General features: G+C 38.8%; 1 protein-coding gene across 2 annotated transcripts; it reads right to left on the bottom strand.

The window, feature by feature from the left end:
- Window positions 1-222: 222 nt before the first annotated feature.
- Smp_098450.1 (hypothetical protein) lies at window positions 223-25,467 on the bottom strand (the record flags this gene model as incomplete). 2 transcript variants are annotated; one of them, XM_018798399.1, is made up of 15 exons in its annotated part: window positions 223-352; window positions 2,229-2,319; window positions 3,158-3,344; window positions 5,185-5,494; window positions 10,300-10,634; window positions 12,739-13,189; window positions 15,071-15,321; window positions 22,222-22,428; window positions 23,868-24,028; window positions 24,128-24,137; window positions 24,178-24,225; window positions 25,133-25,192; window positions 25,227-25,253; window positions 25,290-25,352; window positions 25,388-25,467. In XM_018798399.1, the coding sequence occupies 15 exons, from the start codon at window positions 25,397-25,399 to the stop codon at window positions 223-225; spliced, it is 2,343 nt and encodes a 780-aa protein (XP_018653344.1). The 2 variants fall into 2 exon arrangements, with proteins under 2 accessions (XP_018653344.1, XP_018653345.1); XM_018798400.1 differs by lacking the exon at window positions 22,222-22,428 and having other exon boundaries at window positions 25,388-25,399.
- Between the last annotated feature and the right edge of the window lie 2,054 nt (window positions 25,468-27,521).

Below are 27,521 nucleotides of genomic sequence, written 5' to 3'. Positions count from 1 at the left end.
TAGAACTTGAATACTTAGATTTCTCAACCAACACCACCTTAGTAAACAATAATGATCTTAACCGTCTAAGTAGTATCATAACTCTAAGTAAATTAATAAACCAAGTCATTGACGGATAACTGCCCTGCGCCCAACATGGTTAAACTCTACCGGTCTAAATCGATCAAAACTTGTGTACATTCACAACGACTTTCAGATACAAAATTATTTTTAGAATAGAAATTATTGTTGATTGAAATGATTGTACAAAATTTTAGCACCAGATAAAGGTGATATTTTCAAAGTTTCCACAACAGGATTCAAAGCTTCTTTGAGTGCATTACAAATCTTTGCATCGCCAAGTTCCCACAGACTAAACGAGAATATAAAACAAAATTAAATGACGCGCAAATACAATATAATATATACCGATCGTAATATTTGACTGTCAAGAATTATGAGTGATACATAAATATGATCCCTAAATAGTCATTTTATATTACAATTCAGAAACCATAACCTTTTATATAACCGTCTTCCAACCAAAGAATGAGCTTACTGTGTAGCAGTTTGCTCTGTTTTATTTTATGGGCATGACCATAGTGAACAGAGGATATTACCACGTCAGGACATAAGTTACTTATGCCCGCCCACCGCTTACTTTGACGGACGATGTTGTATGGTGTAGGAGTGGGTTGGAAAGAAGCCAGAGGTGCCCAGAACAAAACGTAGTACTAGACTATGGTCACTGACAATTGGACTAAAGCATGCTATCAGCTGTAGACTACCTAATTGGGATTCGCGTAATTAATGTAATAAACAGCTGGAGACATTGGATAACACGGAATAGAATTGGTTTCAATGGCCTAATATCCATTTATGCGTTGTCTTAAAATATTTATTATTCTGCAAAGTCATTCTTCCTTCTTAGATCATATTTTATATGTCTAATCTTGTCCACTATCACTGATATTGTCTCTACTTCTACTCATCTGGCATTTGTTGTGATAATTTTATCTCGCTATGGTCATATGGTGCAGTAACTTGAAAGGATACTCATGTGTCAGATTCTACGTCGCTTATGACTGACTGTCTGGAAGGTTAGAAAGAATATAACCTATTAACTGATGTTTGAACATTACATAATCCCAGAACTTGAAAATAACTGAGAGTATTGTGGTGTATGCTACTTGTGTTGACGGATATAAGCAGTATGTAGCACCAGTCGAAAGTGGAATACCTGTCAGCAGAAGATTGAATTGAAAAGAACAGGAAAGCAAACAGAGAGCAATTGTAATAACAACAGTATTGAAAGAATCATGAAGCATGTAATGGACAACTGAAGGAAGATGTGCAAATAATGCATTTCATGTATAGTTTTCATATTTTATGAAAGCACTCTGTAATTTTGTATTAAACAGTAAACTGGTTTTCCCCATCTGAGTTCTCGTTCACTACAGTACTAAGTGATCAGGGCAAATTTAACTGAATGTCATAAGAATCTGTAACTAATTCGGCTGTTGGAACCATCTAGTCAAATATAAGTGACAGTAGGAAATCCCCTTACCACTAAGTACACATCAAAAAAAACGTCGCAAGAAAACCTATCGAAAGTGTAACAGACCAGTCAAGTAAGTCAACAATTATAATCTCTACGACGTTCGTTTTCACCAAGATAGCACTTAGATGTTTAACAGATTAGTTAATCAATCGTAAGCTAGATAGAATTAAGTACAAATATATATATATTTATCAATCTAAATTGCCACACTTCAGCATCGGCACTTGTCAGAGAGGGAAAAGAATGTGATCAAGATTTTGAAGAAGGAAAGTAAAAAAAATACACTTATTTACATTGCTGGAGTTAATTTTAAGTACATCTCCAATCAACCATAGATTAAGACTGGTGCGCGGCGTCCCACATAGAAGTTTACATTGTCCGATACAGCTCAGATCAATAGTTGATTTTACTGACTAGCGTATCTTGGTATGACCAACGTTAGTAATTCCTTACCTTACTCTCATGTTAGACAGGCTAGAATATCAGGATAGATAGTAATCAGGTATTTGTAATCATCTTAATCAATGAAAGTATTCAAAACTCATCAACTTAATTAGTCTATATCTACAATACATCTAACGAATCTCAACAGATCAATAGAAGAAAAGAAAACATTCCAGGGCATGAAATTAACCTTCAAACGAACCAGCAACGTAGAAATACCTTATAATGAAATATGGTAACTTACTTTACTAGGATATAACAAGTACGATTACACTTGATCCAAGATTGAAAATTTTCAGCTGGGACACGTTTCATAATGAGTCGAGCAAAAGTAACTATTTCGACCGAAATATGAAGAGAAAAATATACACAAAGATAGAGGATAACAAAGAAACTTTATTCTTAAATATTATGTGCAAAACTTCATTAGTGATGGAACCTCAAGTGGGACATTTTTCTTATTTACAAATTGATAATAGGTCTTTTCTTCAATTGAGCAGTTAGACAGAACAAATACTCAATTCTGGCTGTTAATAAATAGTTCTAAAACTGATATTAGTTCTTAATGTCTGAACCCCACCAGTCACGACATCTCACAAGAACTCCAGGAATATCTTGAAGTTAGTCACTACTGAGGTGACTAACATTGTTTGCGTGAATAGGTTCGGTGGAGATTGGTTTAATTTATAAGTTGTATTCATTACAGACAGATCTCAGTCGGGGTACAACTGAAGGTACGCGAAGGTCCTGAGTTCAATCCCTGAGAGAGGGTCGTTAGTGCATACTATTAAGGTGTCATATACAAGGACGAAACAACTGTCCAATACTCGATAGTTTCTGATGCTGCTTCGAGATTAATCCATGACGAATATAACCTACAATTAAGTTAGTTACATTAAGAGTAGAATGTAGCACAAATGTGTATCAGCAAAATCTGTCACACTAAACATGAATAAAACGATAGACAAAACACTTTCGCAATAAACATTACGTCTATTGTATGTTTGCAAATAAAGATAGCGAAATTCCAGTTCTATACGACGTACTTTAGATAACCTCACAGCTCTCACTTAAAATCAATATCTGAGTGATCAGGAAAACATAACACAATAGATATGTTCATTTACATGATACTAGTAACTGAGAATGTTTATTATTAACAATAAAACATACAATTTTTAGTCGCTTTCTCCAATTGTAATAAACGACGTATTAGATATACACCTTCAGGTCGTTCAATGAATGGTTTCGAACTAGATTTATTCATTGAAAACGTCTCATCAACAGACATATGTTGATCATTCTCTTGTTCTTCATTATCGGATAATGATTCTTTCCCAGTGAAAAATGATTTGACTTTCTAAAAAATTGATGAAATAAATATTGTTTTTTCCAATTTATTAGCTTAGGTTTGAACAGTAGATAGAAGAAACAAATAACTATATTGTAATTATAAAACAATTATTGGGATAATCGTTTATTGATTAGAACATTCGATCACTAGGTTTCAGGTTCGAGTCCCACTCCACCCATTTTCGAACCTAATGAGTAGGTGGATTTGCTCAAGGTCACTTTAGTGTCGCATAAAGGCAGTCTGCATGAACATCTGGGCTACATGCTCCTGCTATCTAGATATTCCAACAAGTTATCTAATTTTGTTTATTTTAATACATCATTATGGTTACTAATCACATAATCTATTCAGGTGCGATTATGAAAAGTGTACAAATTTTCGTTGTACAAGTTACAAAGGCCCAATCAGAGATACCGTGGTTGCTGGTAATATACAGAGAAAATAATGTACATTATTTAGATGTCAATTGACTGGACTGTTAACTTCAAACTAGCGATCACTCAATATTTGTTGTCAAAATCGACTAAAAAGTAAGAAACGGAAACTTGTTGAAATACATTGTGCTGAGAATTCTATATTGTACTAAAGATATAACATTGACTAAAGCTAATAATAATAAGAAAAATAATAAAGGTCGGCTATCAATTATATATAGTTAGTAATCACCGAAAACAATAGAAGGTTAGACTGTTTATTCATTAGTTGGGAGTTGTGTCGAGAGTATTGGCCATATAGTGCTAAAGAGTACTTGTTTGAGTTTATTAATTGCATGAATGATAGGATACCGAAAAATCAGACCTAATAACCAGGTTTTAATTGGTTGGAGTGAGTGACCTACAAACTGATTTACTTCGACGAACTATGACATTTTATCATGTATATTTTGTAGATACGGACGTAGTTTTATCACTCAAAAGATCAATTCTTCTAAAGTGACTAATAAGAACGTCTTTACATGAACTGGAATTCTCACTCTAATTAGCGAGTAGGGAAAAGATAATAGAACTAGTCTAATTCATCGAATTGAAGTTGGAGTAGCAAAACATTTAGCTAGTGTACAAACGTATCAGTGCACCCTTAGGCCTACTACTAAGTTGATATATTTTAAACATGGAGCACAGAACAAACCAAAACAGTAGCCTCCAGGCTGATTTACAAGTTTCAGTTCAAACAACACCTAGTTCAAATCATAAAAATATCCTAATAAGATCACGTTATGGCAGTATTGTGGAAATTGATCATATTATCAAAAAACTTTTGCCTGTAAAAAGTTATTATTTTAAGCTGAGATGAATAGTGATTAACAGCGGAATCCAGGACGCGTGTTTCGTCCTATTTGGAACTCTTCAACGAGGTGTACCTGTATTCCAGAGGTGTTCATTCCACCTTAAAAACATTGTAACTTAGTGGTAATACAGATGCAATTCTTACAGGATGAACATATGCCAAAAAGAGATTGATCAATTACAGTCCTAAATAACAATAAGGAGATTCAAATAACTAATGTTAGAGGTATGAATACAGTGGTCTTGAGTATTGTAAGAAGTATAAGGGCAGTTATCACCTCCCGGTTGCCCACACCATGGAAGGTTTCTTCTAGAGGTACCTGAAAAGGAAATTGGGTTAGAAGTGGTCTTAATGACCTGAGAGCGTGACCGCAGTGCCCAAGGGACATCTGCTTGAGGTCGGTCACGCACAACCTTTTTGTGGGTAGTTTTTGTGTTAGCTCCGTACTTGTTGGGACCAATACAAAAATGAATTAAAAATTACTATTATCATGTAAACAATCAAGTCTGAAGTATAAAGCAAGAACACATATATAAACCAAAAAAACTAACTAACTAACTGGATTCTTTTGTTTAGCCAAATAAGCTTCAACTAATGAAATAGCTAATTTATGCCGAGATAAACGTAAATCATTATGATTTCGTTTTGATTTAGTTTTTTCCTTATCCTCATCATCATCATTGCCAGTTGGATTGAATTCCGGTACTAAAACATGTGTAACCAGCTTTTCTAAAGCTAATTTTCTTGATACTTTGTAAGTTGATAAATCTGTTGGAGAGATAGTACAACTTCCAAATTGAACACGTGTATCATCATTTGTTCTCTTATACATTGGTAGTACAATATCTACATCTAAATTATGTGGAGCGCTGAAAAAACAAAGGAAAAAATTAACTTGGAGTAAACCATTGTGAAAGTGATTTACCTACTTCTAAACGTAATATGTTATTCTGTAAAAAAAGTAAACACAGCGAAATAAACGATTCGGCTTGTTTTATTATTACGTTCGTGCTGTAAAGTTAGTCAGAAATGCTACTATAGTCAAATGCCCCCAAATGCCCTGGTACGGCCGAGAGTGGGGAGAGACCGCTCTCCCACATAAAATGCTCTCATATGGCCACACGTATATAGCCTCTACCAGAGAAGTCCTACTCACTGCATCCTCGTGGCGTGGGTGTTGTTTACGAAATTGAGAGGACGAAAAGCGAATGTTCGGCGCTTTAACTGGGCCGGTAGACATGCAAAGTCCACCTAGGGGAGTCGGAAAACCCTCATTCCAAACCAATAGTGCATATGAGCTCCAGTATCCTGAGGAAACAAATGGCGTATGAATCAGTCGTTGGTCACCGGCTACGATGGGACTGGATCTCCTCACGATGCTCCACTGCCTTGTGGGTTAGACCTTTGGGTCAAAGGCACCGAGTGTGGCCCCCTAAGAAAACCACCTGCTTCGGTCTGGTCACCCGGGCAGTATCACAGCCCTAACGCAAATCAAACGAGGTTTGCGTGGCGCAAATATATCTCGTGCCCTTTGTACTAATATTTATGTGTTTAAATAAATAAATAAATAAAACTATAGTCAAATATCAGTAAGCGTATTTGGTACGTTAGAAAAAAACTGATGAAGAGTAAATACTCAATCAGTGTATTCATTAGCTTAGTTTTTATGAGCTTACTGTTCCCGAACTTCAGGTAGGGATCAGTTGATCTCTAAAGCTAATATTTTTTAAAAAAACTATAATCAAACTGATTCCTCCATGGATATTACATGAGGATTCAGTCTTTTCTTTTAAAATGAGACGATCATAGATTGAAATCATTCAGATGGGACTACATCTAGCTCCTGGACTTTAGCCATTATAAAGACTGGTGGAACTTCCGGGACTAGGATTCTATTCTTGTAGACTTCTTGAGTTCACCTAACTCTGCTATTGCCAGTAGAAGCGCTAGAACTGTGGTATCTAAATAACAAACTATTTATCTTTTACTGAAAGTGATACAAATAATATGCTTTTCATCGAAGTAAGATAAGCAACGATGGATCTCCAGAGTAAATATGATTGATAGGGTTACTCAGTGTAGTAATTGATTTTTAAATCAGAGCTGAGTAATGCGAAAATAAAAGATTGTTTGTTTAGTACGCTGACAAAACCAGGCTTCAGATTCTCTTGTACGTTAAACCCCTTTCATGGGCACAATACCTTCTATAAAACAGTCCCGCAATGTCACTAGACCTCAACTCATCAATTAAGGTTCAAAACTAAGTATACAAACACGTGGATATCACTTAAGTTAAGTCTACTGTAAGGATCATTAACATGGTTGCTCGGTTTCCGAAAAAATTCGGTGACAGTAGAATATAGAACTATGAAAAGAGTAACAGAAAAATAAATTTTCAAATCATTTGACCACAGTTCAACTTAATTGATTTTATTACACCATAAACAACTTTAACTCCGCCTGTCAGTCAGTCAGCTACAACGTAGGATCAGGCACATTTATGCATCAGTCCAAGTTGCCGTACCTCGTTAGCACAACAAGATGAACACCGATTTCATAGAACTAGTTAATTTAGTGGTGGTAATATATAAAAAAAGGTTGTATATAAGGATATAGCATAGGAAAGAAGACAGATATGAAGCGATTTTAATCTCGAGGTTTAAGGGAAGACAAAGAGTGTATACACCTACGCCATTGTGATCGATTCTGAGCCATGTCACCCAGAGTCTCCAATCATTGGTCACAATAGTCACGCGGACCCCAACCAAGTAGTCTGCATCTACCAACATGATTCAGACTAGAAGTTAATGACTTCAAGGACTGATTCCATGTTTTGGTTTGGCCGCCCCTAACTCTCTTCCAACCATCCCCTACACTAGTCAGCATTTCGCGTCGTGGTAATCAGTGTTCAGGCATACGTAAAATGTGGCCTAATCATCGCAGTCGTTGAAGATTCTTGACCTCATCAACTGATTTACCATCATTCCCTAATACCCTGTGTCTAACCTCACTATTACTTACTCGGTGATCCCAGCAGATGCGAGCAATATTTCTAAGGCATCTGTGGTCAAATACTAGTAACCTACGAGTATCTTCTACCATTAATGGCCATGTTTCGCAGTCGTAAAGTAGAACAGAGCGAACTGCTGCGCAGTATACTCGTCCCTTAATTGATAGACGGATATCTCGTTATCGCCATAGGTGACGTAAGTTGGTAAAAGCCAAACGAGCTTTTTGAATCCGTGCTGAGATTCCGCCTGTAGCTCTTCTAAAGCTACTGCCAGTTTCAATCCCGGGTAAAAGAGGAGGGTTAAGAATGAAGTCGGCAACCCTATCCTATGGGGAAAAAATCTTGCTAAAAAAACGTCAACCAGATTAAACAAATTAAACCATTTAAACTCTGCCCTGGGAGTTGAGGGAAGAATTATGATGCCTCATGATGAAAGCCGAGATTCTTCGGAGGTCACGAGGCCAATACCACTTCTAACAGCCACAGCAACAATTAACATAGGTACATGGAACGTCCGGACAATGTGGGAGACCGGGTGGACCAGTCACATAGCAACGGAAGTGAGAAGATACCAATTGGCGGTTCTCGGGATCAGCGAAACCCATCGGACGCAAGCTGAACAGCAAAGGCTAGGTACGGGAGAGATGTTGTTGTACTTCGGTCACGAAAAGGAAAATGCTCCACACTCAGAGAGTTGCTCTGATGCTGTCCAAAGAAGCACAAAATGCACTCATAGGATGGGAATCTCATGGACTCAGGATCATCAAAGCATCCTTCAAAACGGAGATAATCACAATGAATGTTATCCAATGCTATGCACCCACAAGTTATAACAATGACGACGATGAAGATCAGTTCTACGAGAGGTTGTAATCGATCATAAACAAATGCCCAGCAAATGACCTGACAATCTTGATGGGAGATCTAAACGCCAAAATCGGAATGGACAACAACGGTTATGAAGATATCATGGGACAACATGGACTAGGAGAAAGGAACGAAAATGGAGAGAAATTAGCAAATCTATGTGCATTCAACAAAATCGTTATAAGCAGCACAATATTCCCACACAAACGCATACACAAAGTTACACGAGTTTCACTGGATCACATTACACAGAACCAGATCGATTATAGTTATATCAGTAAAAACTTCACAACGTTAGTGCAAGACGTGAGAACCGAAAGAGGAGCTGAAGAAGTAATGGACAACTGGACAAACATAGTCAAAAAGGTTCAATACAGCATTCCTTTAACTTTCTAACAAACTCAACCAATTCAAGATAACTTTCAACGACAGATTCCAAGCCTTACAAGAAAAAAGTACCATGGAGGAAAAATGGAAAAAGAAATCGAAGAAGCACTAACGTCAACGTGTTGAGAGGTTCTGGGCCGCAACAAGCATCATCATAAAGAACAGATCTCTATCGAAACCCTGAAAAGGATCCATGAAAGGAAGAACAAGAAGACAGCAATCAATAACAGTCAAACAAGAAAAGAGAAAGTTAAGGCACAAGCTGAATACACAGAAGCAAATGAGCAAGTTAAGAAGATCATTAGAACTGACAAGCACAAATACGTGGAACAACTAGCACCGATAGCGGATATGTTGTAACAGAAGGAAATATGAAACAACTATATGACACAACAAAGAAAGTGGTAGAGGAATATAGTAGACCACAGAGACCAGCCAAGGACAAAGGAGGCAAGCTAATCACTGAAATTCAAGGACAGAGGAACAGATAGATGGAACACTTCAAGAAACTCTTGATTAGACAGGCTCCATTGAATCCATGGAATATCGAAGCAGCACCTACAGACCTTCCTCTAGATGTCACTCCATTAACGATCGAAGAAATCAGGATGGTCATCAGACAAATCAAGAATGGAAAGGCAGCAGCACCTTACAGTATACCAGCTGAAGCACCAAAGCCAAGCACATAAGTAACTGCAAACGTGCCTCACTTTCAATTCGGGAAACTTCAACAACATGGAGTACCTAAGAAGATCGTCAATATTATACGGAATTCATAGGACAAACTACACTACTACAACCATCATCAGGAAATTATAGATAATCATAAACACTTGTCTACGTAAGATACTCAATGTCCGTTGACCGGATACCATCAGCAACAGTCTACTGTGGGAGAGAACAAACCACCTTCCATCCAAATAGGAAATTAGGAAAAGACGTTAGAAGTGGATAGGACATACATTCAGGAAATCACCAAACTCCATCATAAGGCAAGCGCTAATTTGGAATCCTGAAGGGAAATGGAAAAGAGGGTCAAAAAAACACTACACCGGGAATCGGAGGCACACATAAAAAGGATGAATAGCACCTGGAAAGAAGTGGAAAGGATTTTCGAGGACAGAGTTGGATGGAGAATGCTGGTAAGCGGCCTACGCTCCTCCATGAGTGGTAACAGGTGTAAGTGCAAACAACTTTAAAATCAAAAGAGAACATCAATCCAAACAATTTCTCGTTGCAAATGCTCGACAGAAAGCAACAAGTGACAATGATCTGTTTCTTTTCATTATCAATTCGATCGAAATATGCACAAATATGAAGGTAAGTGATAAAAATAATGAGGATGATTAACAGTTCAGTGATCAAAACTGGTGAGTTGGAAAATCATACACGAATGAAAATATAAAATACCTTTTATCAAGAATTTCAGTCAAAAGAACAAGACGACCCAAATCTTTACTAGTTAACAGGCCAACTTCACTTAATGAATCACCAATAAATAATTCGACCAATTTATCGTTAACTAAATTAAGTAAAGCTGGCAACATCATTGATTGTGATTGGCGCATTTCCATTGTACGTACACCAAGTAATTTCTTTGTATAAATGCTTGTATCACCTGGTACCAAGATACTATTAATCAATTGAGGACAGAAATGACGACGATCCCTGGGAGATAACATGTATAGTAATACTTTACGTGCATTAGGATGCATGACAAACAATTCTAAATCGTCTAATATTTCCTAAAATTAAACATAGAAAAAGAAATGACGGTGTTAAGACCTGTATCAGAGTAGATAGTAGATAAAATAGCAAGGTTTATTGATTTAATTCACATAAAATCAAGTATAGTTTCGAACAGAAAATAGTAAGCGGTATACAAATATTTTTGTATGGGCTGAGATATTGACAGAGCGCACAAAACGAGGTAGGTAGTCTTTAAAGAGGTTATCCCCCGAGCTTTTGACCGAGAGGCCTAATCTACGAGCCAGGAAAACAATGTGAGGATCTGACGTTGCGTGGTAGCGAGTGACCAAAATACGTACATATGGCACTAGTTCAATCAGGATCTTGTAGCCCATGTACACAACTGGCTTAGGACGAAGGTCCTCTGGCCCCCTTAGACAGACCCACCGTATCCATCAACCCGGTCTAAGCATAGAATATACGCTTTCTGTCCTCTCATTTCTGCAGACACTACCTTTGCCGCATGAAGGTAATGTGTAGGACTTTTCTAGCAGATGTTTTAAACACAACTTCAACAGTACTTGAGCATTTGAAAGATGGTAAAATATAATAGAGAAGACACAATTTAAAACTAAAAGTGGTACCTTGGATGTGAAGGGTGGCAAAGTACCTCGATCGGAAGTTAAAATGGGAACTGATTATAAATTAAGATCTAAAAGCAATATCAATACTGTTTTTAGAAACGATGTCATTAGATTGTAGTTACTGACCATTGAAAAGGGCTTCGGTAATGATGTGCTGATGCGTATAACATGATTGCTCGGTCAAGAGAAAAGCGTGACGACTAGCAAAGAAATTAGACTCTATCATCACTGAGTATTGGTTGCTACAAATACAGTTACTCAGGAACTATGTTTGTAAGAAGTCGACTGTGCTATCAATAATCATACGCTTGAAAGCAATGAAAGATACTTACATCACAGCAGTAATACTAGTTTCGTTATTTATTTGGTGACAGTTGATTGTGCTGAGAGAAGTGTGGATGAGAATAATGAAAGTTAATGGTATTTCCGAAGTGCCGTATCTTAACGAGAGAACAGACTGTCCCATCTGATCATTTGTACTTTATACAAAGAAGCGTAGTAGTTTTGCTTAATCGAACTCTAGTTGTTACAGAACTCAACAACGCCACTTGCTAAATATACAGTCAAAATTTCCTTTGATACAAAATAACGTACTGAGCATCAACAAGAACACTCCTAACGAAATGAAATCAAAATTCTGTCTCCAAGAATTAAGTCAAACTACAAACGTTTATAAAAGACACCTAAAGAAAAACAATAAGCAACAGCTTTGCACCGTAACCCTGAGTCCAGTCACACGAGACCTAATTAACAACGACCTGGCATTATACAATAATAAAATAAAATAATGACAGTAAATCTTAACCAAAGCCAAATAATAAAGGTTCAGTCAAAGGAAGCTGAAAAACATGAAAAATATGGCGACACAAGTCGTCGATTAAATTTACATATGAAAACAGAGGAATTCAAGGGAGAATAGCAATACTATCAAATAGGACGATTTGGAGGAATTTTCAAAGAACTCGACCTGTTACAGTGAATATTATGCTCAAGACTAAGAGAGATATAAAAAACAATGGGTACGCTAAAGCACTTTTTAATGAGTTCTCTGATTTAGTTATATATAAGCTGATAACCAAGTAATCAACTTTAGAACCACAGGTTTTGTGTACGATAGTGACAATATGAAACAACCAAGACAGAATTAGCTAATGAGGAGTTCAAACGTGTAACCTAATAGTATAAAATTGCGTTGAAATCATGAACAGACCTATACTAGACCAACGCTGAAAACCTGGAAGCACTAGGTTCGATTTCTACGTTAGGGTTCGTCGCTGCGCACTTCTGAGGAGCCCCATACTAGGGCGAAATGATCATCCAGTGCTTCCAGGTTTTCAATGATGGTCTAACTTAAATCGATCTACGATTTCAATGAAATTCAACAATCTCTACAATCCCATACTGAAAAGTAGAAGATTGAATAAATTATTCACTAAACTATTGCTTTACTACTCGTTGTATATAAGTGACAAACAATTTGAATCAAAAACAAATTAATATACTCAATATAACTCACTCGAAATATTGTTTTCTGTAATAATATAATATCATCCACTGAATCGATTAATCCAATAATAAAAAGATGTCCATGTTCATTAAACGCAATATTTTGTACACAGGTTTTTAAGCCTTTAACTAAAATCTTACGTTTTTGAGGACTACACATCCAAAGTATTCTTAAAGCAGCACGAACACCATCACGAGTATGTAACATTGGAACTATTTGACCATTGATTAAATTTTCAATCAAAGTTGTAAAATTATCATGAAATGATTTAGGAATAATATCCTCATCTTTACAGTCAACTGGTTCATTAATTATGTATGGCACAATTGTTTCGCTTGGTTGAGATGTATTCATACTAGCTTTCTCATTAACAGGTGTTGATGATGCTTTGGAAAATGATGCTGCATTCCGTAAATACTCCAATAATAAGTGTTGAACAATACTGTATTTGTTAAGGCCCCTTAAATATGAATGATATAAAAAGGTAGTGAGTAGAAAAAATAACAAATAGCATAGAACGATAAAACCCGTCGTGAAGAAACGACAAGTTAGTAAAATCCGGAAATTTCTATATTCTATCTATCTAATTCACCTGATAAACTAAAGCAAAACTATTTCATGTAAGAAGACCATACAAAACGAATGAAAGCAAGTGATTAAATTGATCTCATTTTATTTAAACCATACATTTAACCGCTAGCATGCTTCAGAGCATCAGTCAGTCAGTCACAACGTAGAACTTCGTACGTATGTACATCAGTTCGAGCTGCCAAACCACATTAGCACAGAGATGAAGTTGTCGATTCAAATCCCATAGTGGTAGAATTAGTAAGAGTATAAGCACTATGTGAGAGATTAGGGTTTGAAGATGTTATTCAAGGAGTATAATCCAATAAAGTAAATTTGGAAAGAGAAAAACGATAGAGACATGCAGAATTCAGAAGATTAGAATTTGGCACAACACAAAGAGTGGATGCACCTTCGCCATTGCAAACGATTTTGAGCCATGTCATTCAAGGTCTCTAACCATCGGTTGCTATCATCTCGCGGATCCCAACCAGTTAGCCTACACCTACCAACATGGCTCAGTCCACTTGTCAGTGATTTCATGGATTTATGCCACGTTTTAGTCTGGCCGCCCCTAGCTTTCTTCCAACCCACTCCTACACCATAAAGCATTGCACGTCGGGGCAGTCGGTGGTTGGGCATACGTAACACGTGTCCCAGCCATCTCTACTGATGAGGTTCCACTACTTCATCAATCGATTTGCTATCCTTACCTAGTACCCGTTTCCTGACAACTGCATTACTTACTAGGTGGTCCCAGGATATACGAGCAATGCGTCGAAGATACCTATGATCGAATACTAGTAGCCTACGAATATCCTCTACTCTTATCGGCCATGTTTCACTGCCATAAAGTAGAACGGAACGAACTGCTGCACAGTAAACCCGTCCTTTGGTTGCTAGACGGACATCTCGCCTATGCCATAAATGACGCAAGTTGGCGAAAGCTAGATGAGCCTTCTGTATCCGTGCTGAGATTTCGTCACACATCAGACCACAAGGGCTGATGAGACTCCCAAGATAAGTGAAGTGGTCTACACGCTCAACTACTTCACTTCCTATCATTAGTTCGGGTGCCGATGCAACCCAGTCCTGAAGTAAAATTTTGCACTTCGAGGGAGAGAATCGCATTCCGAACATGCCTGCATAGTTGCTTGTAGTGGTGAGAAGACTCTGCATTTTGTCAGCGTCTTCACCAAATAAAACTATGTCGTCGGCGTATTCTAAGCCAACCAGTGAGCCTCCTGCTAAAAGTTCAACTCCTAGAGATTTAGCTGTTGAAAGTGCTATCTCTAAAAGTATGTCAACGGTTAGGTTCACCTAGTAGTTTCAACTCACAGAAATTTCATCCACGGAATATAGGATACAACGAGACGTTCATTTCTTTGTCTATAAGTGAGCATACTAGGATAACAGTTTGTTTTATTTCACTTTGTGATTGTGAAGCAACCTTTGAAGGTGAAGAATATGTGTAGAGCATAAATACGAAATCAAGTCTTCAAAGCATTGTTTAGTTACGGTATTACAACCAGGTGAGTACTGTTAAGTTTATACACATTTTTTTCCTATTTCTGATTTGGTTTTTAGCTCACTGACTGATAGGAAACTCAATTTTATTTTACTGAACAATCAACAACACTTTGGAGTAGAAATTCAAACGAGAATGACAATGTGAGTTATTGTTAAAGCTAGATATTCAAATAAAAGTTTACACCAAATCCTAGACAATCGAAGACCATTTAATATTAGAAAGACACAATGTAAATCAACTTACTTTGATACTAAATTGATGAGTATCCTTGTAAGATTATTAAGTATCACAGTACTTTTGTCTGGATGCAATTTTAATGTATCTTCAAGTGTAAACAATTTATGTTCACCAAGTCTAAGAGCATGTCTATTCCCATAAAACTCTTGCATCATTTCACTACGTTGTGATGCAGTGGCATAATCATTATATAACGTATCTATAACTTCTGATGCATATTTATGTTGAGTTAAACGTTGAATACGATTTTTAAAGGCCTAAAGATCGGAAATGTTAAGAATAAAAGTAATCTTGATTAAAATTATGGTTTTGATGATAATGATAATAAACTCATGAGAAACACTAACCAAATACTTAAGATTATAAGATGTAAACCACTTGACTTTAGGTCATTATTTTATATGCCCGGATTTGCACTAGTCAGTCGCGTAGAATCAACGGAGACTGGCATAATAATAGTGATAAAGAATAAACATTTAGAATGTGGTTTAAAAGGACAATGAAAAAACATGTAAGGAGGAAAAATAAGTCTTAAGATCTGGAAGAAACCGATTGTGAGACGTATCACCCAACATCTACAATCGCTGTTCTCATACGACTAAGTCCAATAGTCGATGACTTTATGGACCAATAGTATGTCTTGGTTTGGTCACTTCTAACCTTTTTCAATTTACTTTACTACAGACACCATTGCATTCACTTCAGTCTTGAAGATTCATCCATCATCCCAAACCAGCAATCTAACCATGTCTTCTGTTTTATATGCTGTCTCACAGTCACAGAGTAACAAAGAGTGGACTACTCTCCTTTATACTTACCTCTTGATTAACAAACAGACATCTCGCCAACGTCACATGTAATACAAGTTGACGAAAGCCAAGCAAGATTTTCGAGCCCGTGCAGCGATTACGTCGGACACAGAATAATAATACAAGGAAGGCAATACTTCCAAATGAAGTGATCAAACTACTTACTCCCTATGATCAGTCAAGTCACATCCACTAACTGTTAGCAACACATAGATTGGATTAAAGCATGTTTCGTGAATGATTGCGTTGGCGCACGCTGATTGGCCAGTTCTTATCCAACCAGCGCTAGTCGCTACTTGGAGAACACTAGAATCTTCTTAAGTAAAAACTATAAATATACTAACGTATCTCTTATCGTGCTTCTTACTTCTATCTACCCATGTTATTCGGAATACAATTTCTTTCTTATTCAACCGTTTTCTGGTTTGGGGACATGTCGAGTGAATTGGTGTCCAAGAATACTGAGAAATAGAAATAGCCAGGTCGTAATAAGAGAAATCATAACACTAACCTACTTTGAACTGCGTAGATAGATAGTATTGTTAATATACAGACAACCGGTAGAGATTTGCGTCTAGTAAACGAGCTGTATACGCGTGGCCATGTGAAAACATTTCGAGAAGGAGAGGTGACTCACCCCATCCTCGGCCATATCAGGGTCAAATCGTTCATTAGCCTAAGACACTCTCTAAAACAATATCCGTTATTATTACTATCAATAGCTTTATTTATTACTATATGGTTGCTATTAAATGGAATGTTCTTGAATAACATTAGAATTTGTATAATTTTTAATTAGAAACATGTTTAAGAATACAAGTTATTGACTAGGTCATCTCTAAAAACCTGTTCTTCATACAGTATATTTTCTAGATAAGGTATTGTAAGGCTATTATATCTTTGCTTACGTCTCGCTCTCCCAGAAGATACACGAGGAGAAAGATGTGAATAAATTGGATGATTAGTATCTGATAAGATAACACCTGATAGGAGTTTGCAAGAATTTTAATGTCTATCCACAATCATATTACTGATGACCTTAAAGAATTCACCACACCTGCTAACTGATCTCAACACTCTGTTAAAGGAAACAATTCAAACAGACCTCACAAAAATAACGGAACAATATGCAGAACTACAAACTAGGACGATTTGAAATTTGCTCGTTTATGTATGTATTGTCTGCTAATAACGAAAGGAAGATATCTTGTTTGAAATCTAGTATTTTAACTTAGTATTTCCTGTTTGATATCTACAGATATACTGTTGGTAGGAAGCCTAGTAATACTGTTTAACCGTCCAAACAGAGGTTAATCGAGGTTCGGATAGATAAGCTACTGATTGAAAGCTGGATATTTTAAGAGTTGAAGCACAGGTCCTCCTGACCTAAAATGAATAACTTACTATCAGTCAGTCAGCTACAACGTAGGACTAGGCACATATATCCATTGGTCCCAGTTGCCATACCTCATTGGCACAACAAGATGAACACCAAATTCATAGAAGTAGTCGCTCCAATGGTAGTCATGCATAGAAGAACGATTTTGTATACGGGTATAATACAGGAAGAATACAGGAAGCCCCCAAATGCCCTGGTACGGCCGAGAGTGGGGAGAGTCCACTCTCCCTCTCGAAATGCTCTCATATGGCCACGCGAATATATAGCCTCTGCCAGGGAAGTCCTACTCACTGCCTTCTCGTGGCACCGGTGTTGTTTACGAAATTGAGAGGACGAAAAGCGAATGTTCGGCGCTTTAGCTGGGCCGGTAGACATGCAAAGTCCACCTAGAGGAGTTGGAAAACTCTCATTCCAAACCAATGGTGCACATGGGCTCCAGTATCCTGGGGGAACAAATGGCGTACGAATCAATCATTGATCACTGGCTACGATGGGACTGCATCTCCTCACGACGCTCCACTGCCTTGTGGATCAGACCTTTGGGTCAAAGGCACCGAGTGTGGCCCCCTAAGAAAACCACCTGCTTCAGTTTGGGCACCTGGGCAGTATCACAGCCCTCACACAAATCGAATGAGATTTGTGAGGCGCATATGTATCTGGTGCTTCCTTATACCAATATTTATGTGTTTAAATAAAATAAAATAAATTAGTTCGTAGAAAGAAAGGTATAAAGCAATCATAATCTCACGGGCTTACAAGTAGCGTTTTTTTCCTTGTTTTCTAAACACTTCAAATTTAACTAACAAATTCCTTACTCTGACTATAAATAACAATAAAGAGGGCATTTTTTCAACGAACACTACAAACGTACTCAAAAAGATATGTTATATCGTTTTACATACAGAGGGAACAAAGGTATTGTTAGAAGTGGAATACGAAATATTGTGATATTTTGTAAGGAACGAGAGCAGTGTAGTTAGTGTAGTGAGTCATTTCATGTCATTTGTGTGTGGGCTGTGATACTGCCCGGGTGCCCAGACCGAAGCAGGTGGTTTACTTAGGGGGCCACACCCCGAGCCTTTGACCCAAAGGTCTAACCCACAAGGCAGTGGAGCATCGTGAGGAGATGCAGTCCCATGGTAGCCGGTGACCAACAATAGGTTCATTCGCCATTCGTTCCATCAGGATACTGCAGCCCAGGTGCACCATTGGTTTGGAATCAGGGTTTTCCAACTCCTCTAGGTGGACCCTCCGTGTCCACCAACCCGGTTAAAGCGCCGGACATTCGCTTTTCGTCCTCTCACTTTCGTAAACAACACCGGTGCCACGAGAAGGCAGTGAGTAGGACTTCCCTGGCAGAGGCTATATATTCGCGTGGCCATATGAGAGCATTTCGAGAGGGAGAGTGGACTCTCCCCACTCTCGGCCGTACCAGGGCATTTGGGGGCTGTTAGATTAGAAAGTTCCATCAAAGTGAGAAGAAACCGGCGTGAGAAACGGTGTCTTTTCGTCATCTCCGCCTATGCCCCGACAGATTGCAGCTCGGATGCAATCAAGGATGAGTTTTACCACCAGTTAACAGTTCTTCTCCAGAAAGCGCGTTCGACAGATATTGTAGTACTAGCCGGAGACTTGAATGCACAGGTCGGGTGTCTAGGCACAGAAGAGAGTCGTTTAGGTGGCCGATGGGGACTTGTTGGTTGCAGGACAGATAACGGGGACCGTTTGCTGCAACTGTGCACAGACCACAACCTGTTTCTGGCTAGCACTAACTTCCGGCACAGTCATCGCCGGTGTGCCACCTGGCGTCCTCCCTCTGCATCTCAAGCCTGGACTCAGATTGATCACATCGCGATCAGCTACCGCTGGCGTGGTTGTGTACAAGACTGCCGCTCCTTTTGGAGTACCTATCTGGAGTCTGATCATGCCCTGGTCTGCGCCAATCTCACCTTACTTTTCAGTGGCCGAAGGATTGACCACCACCACCGGATCGATGTTAGTAAACTGGCTGCAACTTCTGTTGCAAGTAAGTATCGAGCGGAGCTAGCTTCTAGGCTAGCTACCATCCCACCGAAAAGTATAGATGAGCATTGGTTGCATCTTCACGACGCCATGAAAATGGCGAGTAAAGCCGCTTGCGGCTTCGCGAAACGTCCCGCTTATAAGCACTGGGTTTCTTCTGGCTCCTTACAACTGATGGAAGCCCGTCGGTCTACTCCGGGTGACCGTGAGTTTGACCACAAACGAAGGCTGTTACGTAATGAAATCGGGCAAAGCTTGCGTAAGGACCGAGAAGCCTGGTGGTCGGAGCGTGCTAATGAGATGGAAGCAGCAGCTGCATCTGGTAACTGCCGGAAGCTCTTCCAACTCATCCGAGCCACTGGCAGCAAGAAGTCTGGTGTGAGTGAAACAATCTACGAGGATGATGGGATGCCAATCACTAACATCTCTCGACGTCTTGGACGATGGGCTGAATTTTTCGAAGGGCAGTTCGACTGGCCTGCTGCTCCGGCAACATCAACCAGTTTGTCCTGCCCCCATGGCCAGTGACGACTGATCCACCAAACGAGGAGGAAGTCCGCAAGGAACTCCAACTCTTGAAGCGCTACAAATCACCGGGCCCAGATGACTTACCTCCGGCTCTTTTTAAAGATGGTGGTGACTTTCTGACTAAGGAACTGACGGTGTTGTTTGCAAAGGTTTGGGAGCAAGAAAGTGTTCCAACATCATGGAATGAGTCAATAGTCGTCCCTATCTTTAAAAAGGGTTCACGTTGTTCCTGTAACAACTATCGGGGGATAAGTCTACTTCCGATTGCGTCCAAACTATTGGCTTCTATCATTCTTCGTAGGTTGTTTAAAACCCGAGAATGATTGACTCGCGAGGAGCAGGCTAGTTTTCGTTCTGGTCGGGGATGCATTGATCACATCTTCACCCTCCGCCAAATGTTAGAACACCGTCATACTTATCGCAGGCCAACAATCGTAATGTTTCTTGATATCAGGGCTGCCTTCGATTCGTTGGACAGGACTGTTCTCTGGGATTGTCTATTGAAGAAGGGTGTGCCTGAGAAGTTCATTAACATCTTAAAGGCCCTGTATACGAACACCTCAGGCAGAGTGAGGGCATACAACCACCTTTCTCCCTTGTTCCATTCGAGCAGCGGGGTTAGGCAGGGTTGCCCGATCTCACCATTCCTCTTCAACTTTGCCATCGACGACACCCTGGAAACAGCTCTGATGGATGTAAGTAATGGCGGTGTGGATGTGTTGCCTGGAGAACGACTTCTCGACCTCGAGTATGCGGATGATATTGTCTTACTGTGCGATAATGCCCAAGGCATGCAATCCGCACTTAATCAGTTGACAATCAGTGTCCGCAGATACGGCATGTGCTTTGCACCCTCCAAGTGCAAATTACTCCTACAAGACTGGCAGGATTCTCATCCTGTACTCACCCTGGATGGTGAGCAGATTGAAGTAGTTGAGTTCATGTATCTAGGTAGCTATATAAGTGCTGGTGGTGGCGTGAGTGATGAGATTGATGCACGTATAATGAAAGCCAGAGCGGGTTATGCCAATCTGGGCCATCTTTGGCGCCTTCGTGATGTTAGTCTGGCTGTAAAAGGTCGGATCTACAACGCGTCGGTGAGAGCAGTTTTGCTCTATGCTTGTGAAACCTGGCCTCTCCGAGTTGAGGATGTTAGACGACTCTCTGTGTTCGATCATCGTTGTCTCCGAAGGATTGCTGACCTAGTGGCAACACCATGTTAGTAATGCAGAGGTTCGGCATCGTGTGTTCGGGCGCAGAGACGATAATTCAATTGGTGTCACCATCTTGAAACACCGACTTCGGTGGCTTGGACATGTTTTACGAATGTCGTCCCAGAGACTTCCACGTCGTGCATTATTTGCCGACTCTGGGACTGGTTGGAAAAAGCGGAGAGGAGGTCAGTGTATGACATGGTGTCGTGGCATGAAAGAGAGCTGCAAAGGGCTAGCTTCTGTTGGTCCTTTACGACTCCCTGGTTGGGGTCCGAGAGATGGTGCAACACAGTGGCTAGAGACGTTATCAGATATGGCTCAGAATAGAAGCCAGTGGCGAACCTGCTGTAACCTTCTTTTACTTTTTACATAAAGAGTGGTTCTAACTTTCTTAACTGAGTCTTCTGGTTGTACATTTCAGTCCGCCTTATCTTTTCATCCCTTCTCTTCCTACTTTCATTATTTTGTGTGGCGCATATGTATCTGGTGCCCTTTTGTACCAATATATATGTGTTTAAATAAATAAATAATAATAAATAAATATTTTGTAAGGTTTCTAGCTTTCATCGATTGGATTGATTGAAATCTGTGAAACATGTACCTGATGAACACTAATCCTATAATTTTTCTCGGCAATGATCGATCATTGTAAGGTAAATGTATTAACCCTTTCTCTTCAATAATAATTTTGAAACTAGTATTATTTGACATACATTTTTGTATTTTACGTGCTCTTTACCCTTTTCCCTTTATGGCAGTTCTCTGATACCGTCGGGCATTTCTATTTTCGTACTTTCATTCTTCTCGAGTATGTTTTGTCGTGTTGATACGAAGCGTAGTAGATAGAACTTATGCACAATTTCGCCAGTGCTGTTTATATGCATATATATTCAAGGCACGAATGTGTACAAACTGGATCAGTGAAGTTACGAAACAAGACTACTTAAAACCATCCAATTGTAATGTGGTATACATTATCAAAACCCGAAACATATTGAAAAGTATGGTCTTTGTTTATAAGAATATTAATCAATTGGATTCTGATTCTTTAACCTAAGTTTCTTAGTGATAAATACTTTATCCTTCAGATTATCCAGGATTATTAACATAATATGAATGCCTATTAGTTAACTGTGCACTATTTTACATGACTATATTTGTAGAGAAGTCTTAATGGGTTCTTACCTTAAACATCTCCAATATGTATTGTTTGTCACCGTACTTTATTAGTTTTAATATAACAAATTTTGCATAGCGTGATTTAGCCAGTATCACCAGATTCGGGTGAACTTCACTGAAAATTTGCCAACGTTGTGACTCTGTACCATATTTAACACAATCTTCCAAGATTCTTGAAGTATCATGAGCCATGCACAAATCAGGTATGACTTTCTTTTTTTAAAGGAAACATGACAATTAAAACCATAACACAACTATTCACATAATAGCAACAATAATAATAAAGTTGGGATGTGTATACCCTGAAGAAAATCCCACGGTTAGATAGTCAATCGCAAAGTAGAATCTGGTACTTATGTACATTATTTTACGTTAGGTGGATGAAACAGTGAAACTGACTGCTGTTATATTAATGGCACTATCCAAAATTGTAAAATTATTTCGGGATGATGGTCACACTGACGTCATAGTTTACTGCGAATAAGGAAACACTATTTTAAATATCACAGGGACCGAAAAACTAGCAGAACTCTACTAAGTCAGTCAGATGCAACGTAGAACCTGGTATGTATGTACATCGGTTCAAGTTGCCAAACTCCGTTAGCATAGAGGGATTAAATTGTTAGGCAAAATGCCAGAATAGTAGAGGTAATAACAGTATCAGTGGTAACAGAAAAGATTAGGCATCGGGGATGCGACTCAAGAAAACATGAATCAGTGAAACAAAAAGAATTAAGAGGAATTCAGAGGTTTAGAATCTGCATGTATCTGCGCCATTTTAAACGCGTTTGAGTCATCTCACTAAAAGTCTATAACCATTAGTTACAATAATCACACAGACCGCAATCAAGGAGTCTACATCTGTTGACATGGCTCAGTCCAATTGTCAGTGACTTCGTGAACTGATGCCATCCATGTTACTGAGCAATACTAACCGCCTCTAACCATTGATTACGATAATCCCGCGGACACCAGGTAGTCTGGACACGGCAACACGGGCCACATCAACCACCAGTAAATTAACGGACCGACCCCACGTATTAGTTCGGTCCCAATGACATGGAGTGTTACTTCATAACTAAGACGAAGGTAAAACATTTTTCCAATTTACAACATAGACCTATCATAGCAACGCTATTAAAAGTAGCTAAATAGCATACAGAAAATTCGCTTTAGATACTACGTACTTTAACTATTGTGTATATTTCATTCACGAATACGAAATTATTTACGCGATGAATACAACAGCACATAGCAAACAGTGATGTGATTAATATGTAATTACTATTAGGTTGGAACATACTACTTGAGTCACAAAATTTGAAACAAAACTGGAGATCTACCCCATAACGGAGAAACCTGAAATGAAACTGACTAAATAAACTACCATTTTGTTGAATTTTATCACGTCAGGTTCTTTTTTTGTTCCGCTGTCAAGATTTCGGTCAAATATCATTTACAGAATAATAATCTACCTACCGGTGCATTAACAAATACACAATGTAATTTTGCCAGTTTAACCACTAAGTGTGGTTTAGTTGGATGGTGAGATAATATTTACTTGACAACTTTGGACAGATGAAACCATCAAGTAATGAAATTTTTAAACTATTAAATGCATAAAACAACTAACTAATATACATAAATATAACCTTTGAGACTGTTAACACTTCTTGGATGAATTCAAATCGTTTTTCCTTGGATAAGTCATCTCGTCGAAATTGTTCCCATATTGGCAGTAGTTTAATTACCACTTCAGAGTGTTTCTTTGACTTTAACCTTAATAGGCGGCGCTCTTTCTTAGCCAAGAATGCTAAAAACAAATCGAGAGTGAGTACTATTTAAACGTACAAAAGGGAGAGAAAAAGACAAACTTGCCCATCATTTTCCCGGAATTTTGACGAAACTTTACCTTTTTGAGTCTGAAAATAAACTGATAAACCTTATGTAAAATTTGAATACCGCAGTTTTTTTGCTAAGTTTATGTTTTACTTGCTTTGTCTTTTGTACCTGAAAAACGAAATAATTACACTAGAGTCTATAGTTGTGTTTTTATAAATAAATACGATAATTAACTGCGTGAAACCACGTATACGGTCTAAATTACACCCACGATATAAAGTCCTACCCACGTAAGACTGAGGCAACAATCACAAATAGCATCTAGAACCTTGTAGTTGTGCAGTTCGGGCTCAAACAGTGGTGTGAATGAAACAAAATGGGCATAAATATTGAAAAATATCTGAGCTTGTATTTAACTAAATGATTACTGATGACTATAATTCAAAATAACCAGACAAATAAGCTTCTTCTGAGTTTCGTAATTTTATGATTTTCATGTTGATGAATAAGACTGGAGCTTAAAAACATTAGCACATCTTGAACACGGTATTAGAATTTCATAACGTTATTGATCGGAGGTTTTCTGCAAAGTGCTGAAATCCAAGTGGACACATACACTAGCGACACTTTCTCAGCAAAGATAAAATGAGCTTCAGTGGAACCCCGAAAGCTCAAAAAACACTAATAATGAATAGATTCAGGTAGGATTTATGAAACTACATAACGGCCTATCAACAGTGAACTTGAAACGATAGATCCTCCAGAGTTGATCAGCTATTTTTATATCGAGAATACACTACAGGCAAACTCAATCACATCGGTTTACTATGCAATCACGTAAGATCATATGGGCGAGAGAAACACCGACAACACAGAAACATCTGAAACTATCATCTTATGCAACCTACAACACAAGAGGGCGTATACTTTTGTACGAAACAGGTGTTCAGTTACCTTTTACTGGATTATATAATATATTTTGCCAACATTGAAGCCTTAAAATGAAAAACAGTGCATTCTACTAACTAGCAAAAAGGGTTGTACAAAATCAATCGTGAAATAAAAGCAAGCTCACTTTGGGAACACCACCTTCGGCAGGCTTTGTTACTTCTAGTTTTTTATTTAGTCTAACCGTCTGCACTGCTGAAATATTGTTAAGATTCACTCACCTTCTTTGGAATACCATTGGGTTGGGTCTGAAATAATGAGCTAATATTATACTTTTGCCTTACTTCAGCATGTCGCTTGCCCAATTTTACTTTGGAAACTTGACTTGCTTCTTTCTTGACCTTGCTCTGTAACAGCAATAAAAAGACTATAAGTCGTATACCTTGACTGACATCGGTTTGAATACACCGGATAAGTAAACTTGTCAATGTGGTGAATACACCGAGGTAAAACCAACAATCTAAAGCCCTCAATTAGTCAAGGTCACAGCAACCCAAACAAATGGTTCAAATGATTCAAATGGTTGAGGACGGGATAGAAGAAGCTTTCGCTCAACGGGCTTCCGTGTCTATTAGCAGTGGATCACCAATACCTTCAGACAAGAACCTAGGTATATTAACGATAATAGAGAAAAAAAGAATTTGGTAAATCAGTTTCAGTTTCAGCTTCAGTTTGGAAAGGACAGAAGGCTTGATGGCCTGTGTTAGTCCTGGCAATGATGGTCTCTCAGCTGATCCAACTTTCTTTTGAAGGAGTCGACGGATGGAACCTCAACCACGTGCTGAGGTAATGAATTCCACTCGTTGATTATTCGATGGGACAGTCGGTAGTCAGCTGACAAGTAATTCGTTCTGGGCTTGTGAACTTTTTTGGAGTGTCCTCGTAGATTTTCTGTTTTGGAAGACAAGAAAAATGAGGGCATATCAGGTGCAAATTTGTCATTAAGCAATTTGAAAACTGTAATCAAGTCGCCTCTGATTCTTCTATATGACAGCGGGAATAGGTTTAGCTTGGTCAGTCTAGTACCATACGGGAGCTTCGCTATTCCGGGAATCAGCTTAGTTGCTGTTCTCTGAACCATTTCCAAGAGTTCACTGTCTTTTTTTAGACAGGGGCTAGCTGCTTGTATGCAGTACTCAAGTTTAGAGCGTACGAACACTGTATACAAAGTCAGAAACGTTTTAGCGTCGAGATGCCTAAAAGCCCTGCGTATGGACCATAAAGTCCTAAAACCTTTGGCGACTATTGCACGGCAGTGTGCAGTAGTCTTTAAGTCTTGACTAACGATGACGCCTAAGTCATTGTGTGCCTTGACAATAGGTAACTCAGTGTTATTCATCGTATGTGTATCTGTACCCTGGTGGCCAATATGCATCGGCAATTGTCAGGTTTGGGACCATTCAGATAATCTCTCCAGGTCGTTTTGGAGTTCTAAGCTATCGCCCTTGCTTTGTATCGCTCTCCATATCTTGACATCGTCAGCACAGAGTAAGACCGATGACGATAGTAGACGAGGGAGGTCATTTACGTACAGGAGGAATAACACTGGCCCCAAAACTGTACCCTGGGGGACTCCACTAAGCACAGTTTCCCAGCTAGACAACTTGGAGTTCACCCTTACTCTTTGTTGACGCCCAACTAGGAAGTCTTTTATCCACATCAATAGATTGCCTCCAATCCCGACATTCCTTAGCTTATATAACAGCCGGTTATGCAGAACTTTGTCGAAAGCTTTGCTGAAATCGATGTAAGCTACGTCTATAGGTAACTTTTGGTCCTTAAGAGCGCACCAGCTTTCACGAGCGACTAATAAGTTTGTGAGACAAGAGTAACCTGTTCTAAAACCATGCTGCTTTTCGGAGAGGAGCCGGTTTTCATCGAGATACTTTAACAGTTCCTTCCGAATAATCTTTTCTAAGATTTTAACAACCACACTAGTTAGGCTAATTGGTCGGTAATTCTCAGGCTTATGTTTTGTACCTATTTTGAAGACTGGACTTACTATGGCGTTCTTCCAGTCTTTTGGTAGACGACCCTGGGTTACGGATAGATTAAAATATATACTTAAAGGGTTCGCAACAAAGTTAGCTAATTCCTTTAGTAACCTAGGATGCAGTTCATCGGGTCCAGTGGATTTACCTATGTCAAGCTTAATTAGCAGACCAAGGACATCGAGTTCTTTAATGGTCACGCTGTCCAGTGCTTGCGTGGGGGGATTTTCATGGACTGGTGAGAAGGGTGTTTCTATGGTGTATACATCGCTAAAGTATTTAGAGAATACTTGAGCTTTGCCAAAGTCATCCTCCACTAGTGATGAGGCAGTGCTGTCTCCCCATAGTGAAGGAACATTTCTTCTTCTTTTTGTCCTTTGGTTTATATACGAATACAAGCGTTTAGGGCATTCTATGGATTCCCTAACGATTTTCTCTTCGTACAGCTTTCTGGCCTTACGGAGGGTCGAGGCACAGGTATTTCGAGCCTTTTGATACTGAGATTTTGCCTCGTCAGTCCCCAGT

The sequence above is a fragment of the Schistosoma mansoni genome, chromosome 6 (genome assembly GCF_000237925.1).
Source record: "Schistosoma mansoni strain Puerto Rico chromosome 6, complete genome".
NCBI classification, from domain to species: Eukaryota; Metazoa; Platyhelminthes; class Trematoda; order Strigeidida; family Schistosomatidae; genus Schistosoma; species Schistosoma mansoni.
Note: the sequence above shows the minus strand (reverse complement) of the source record. Positions and strands in the feature narration are given on the sequence as shown.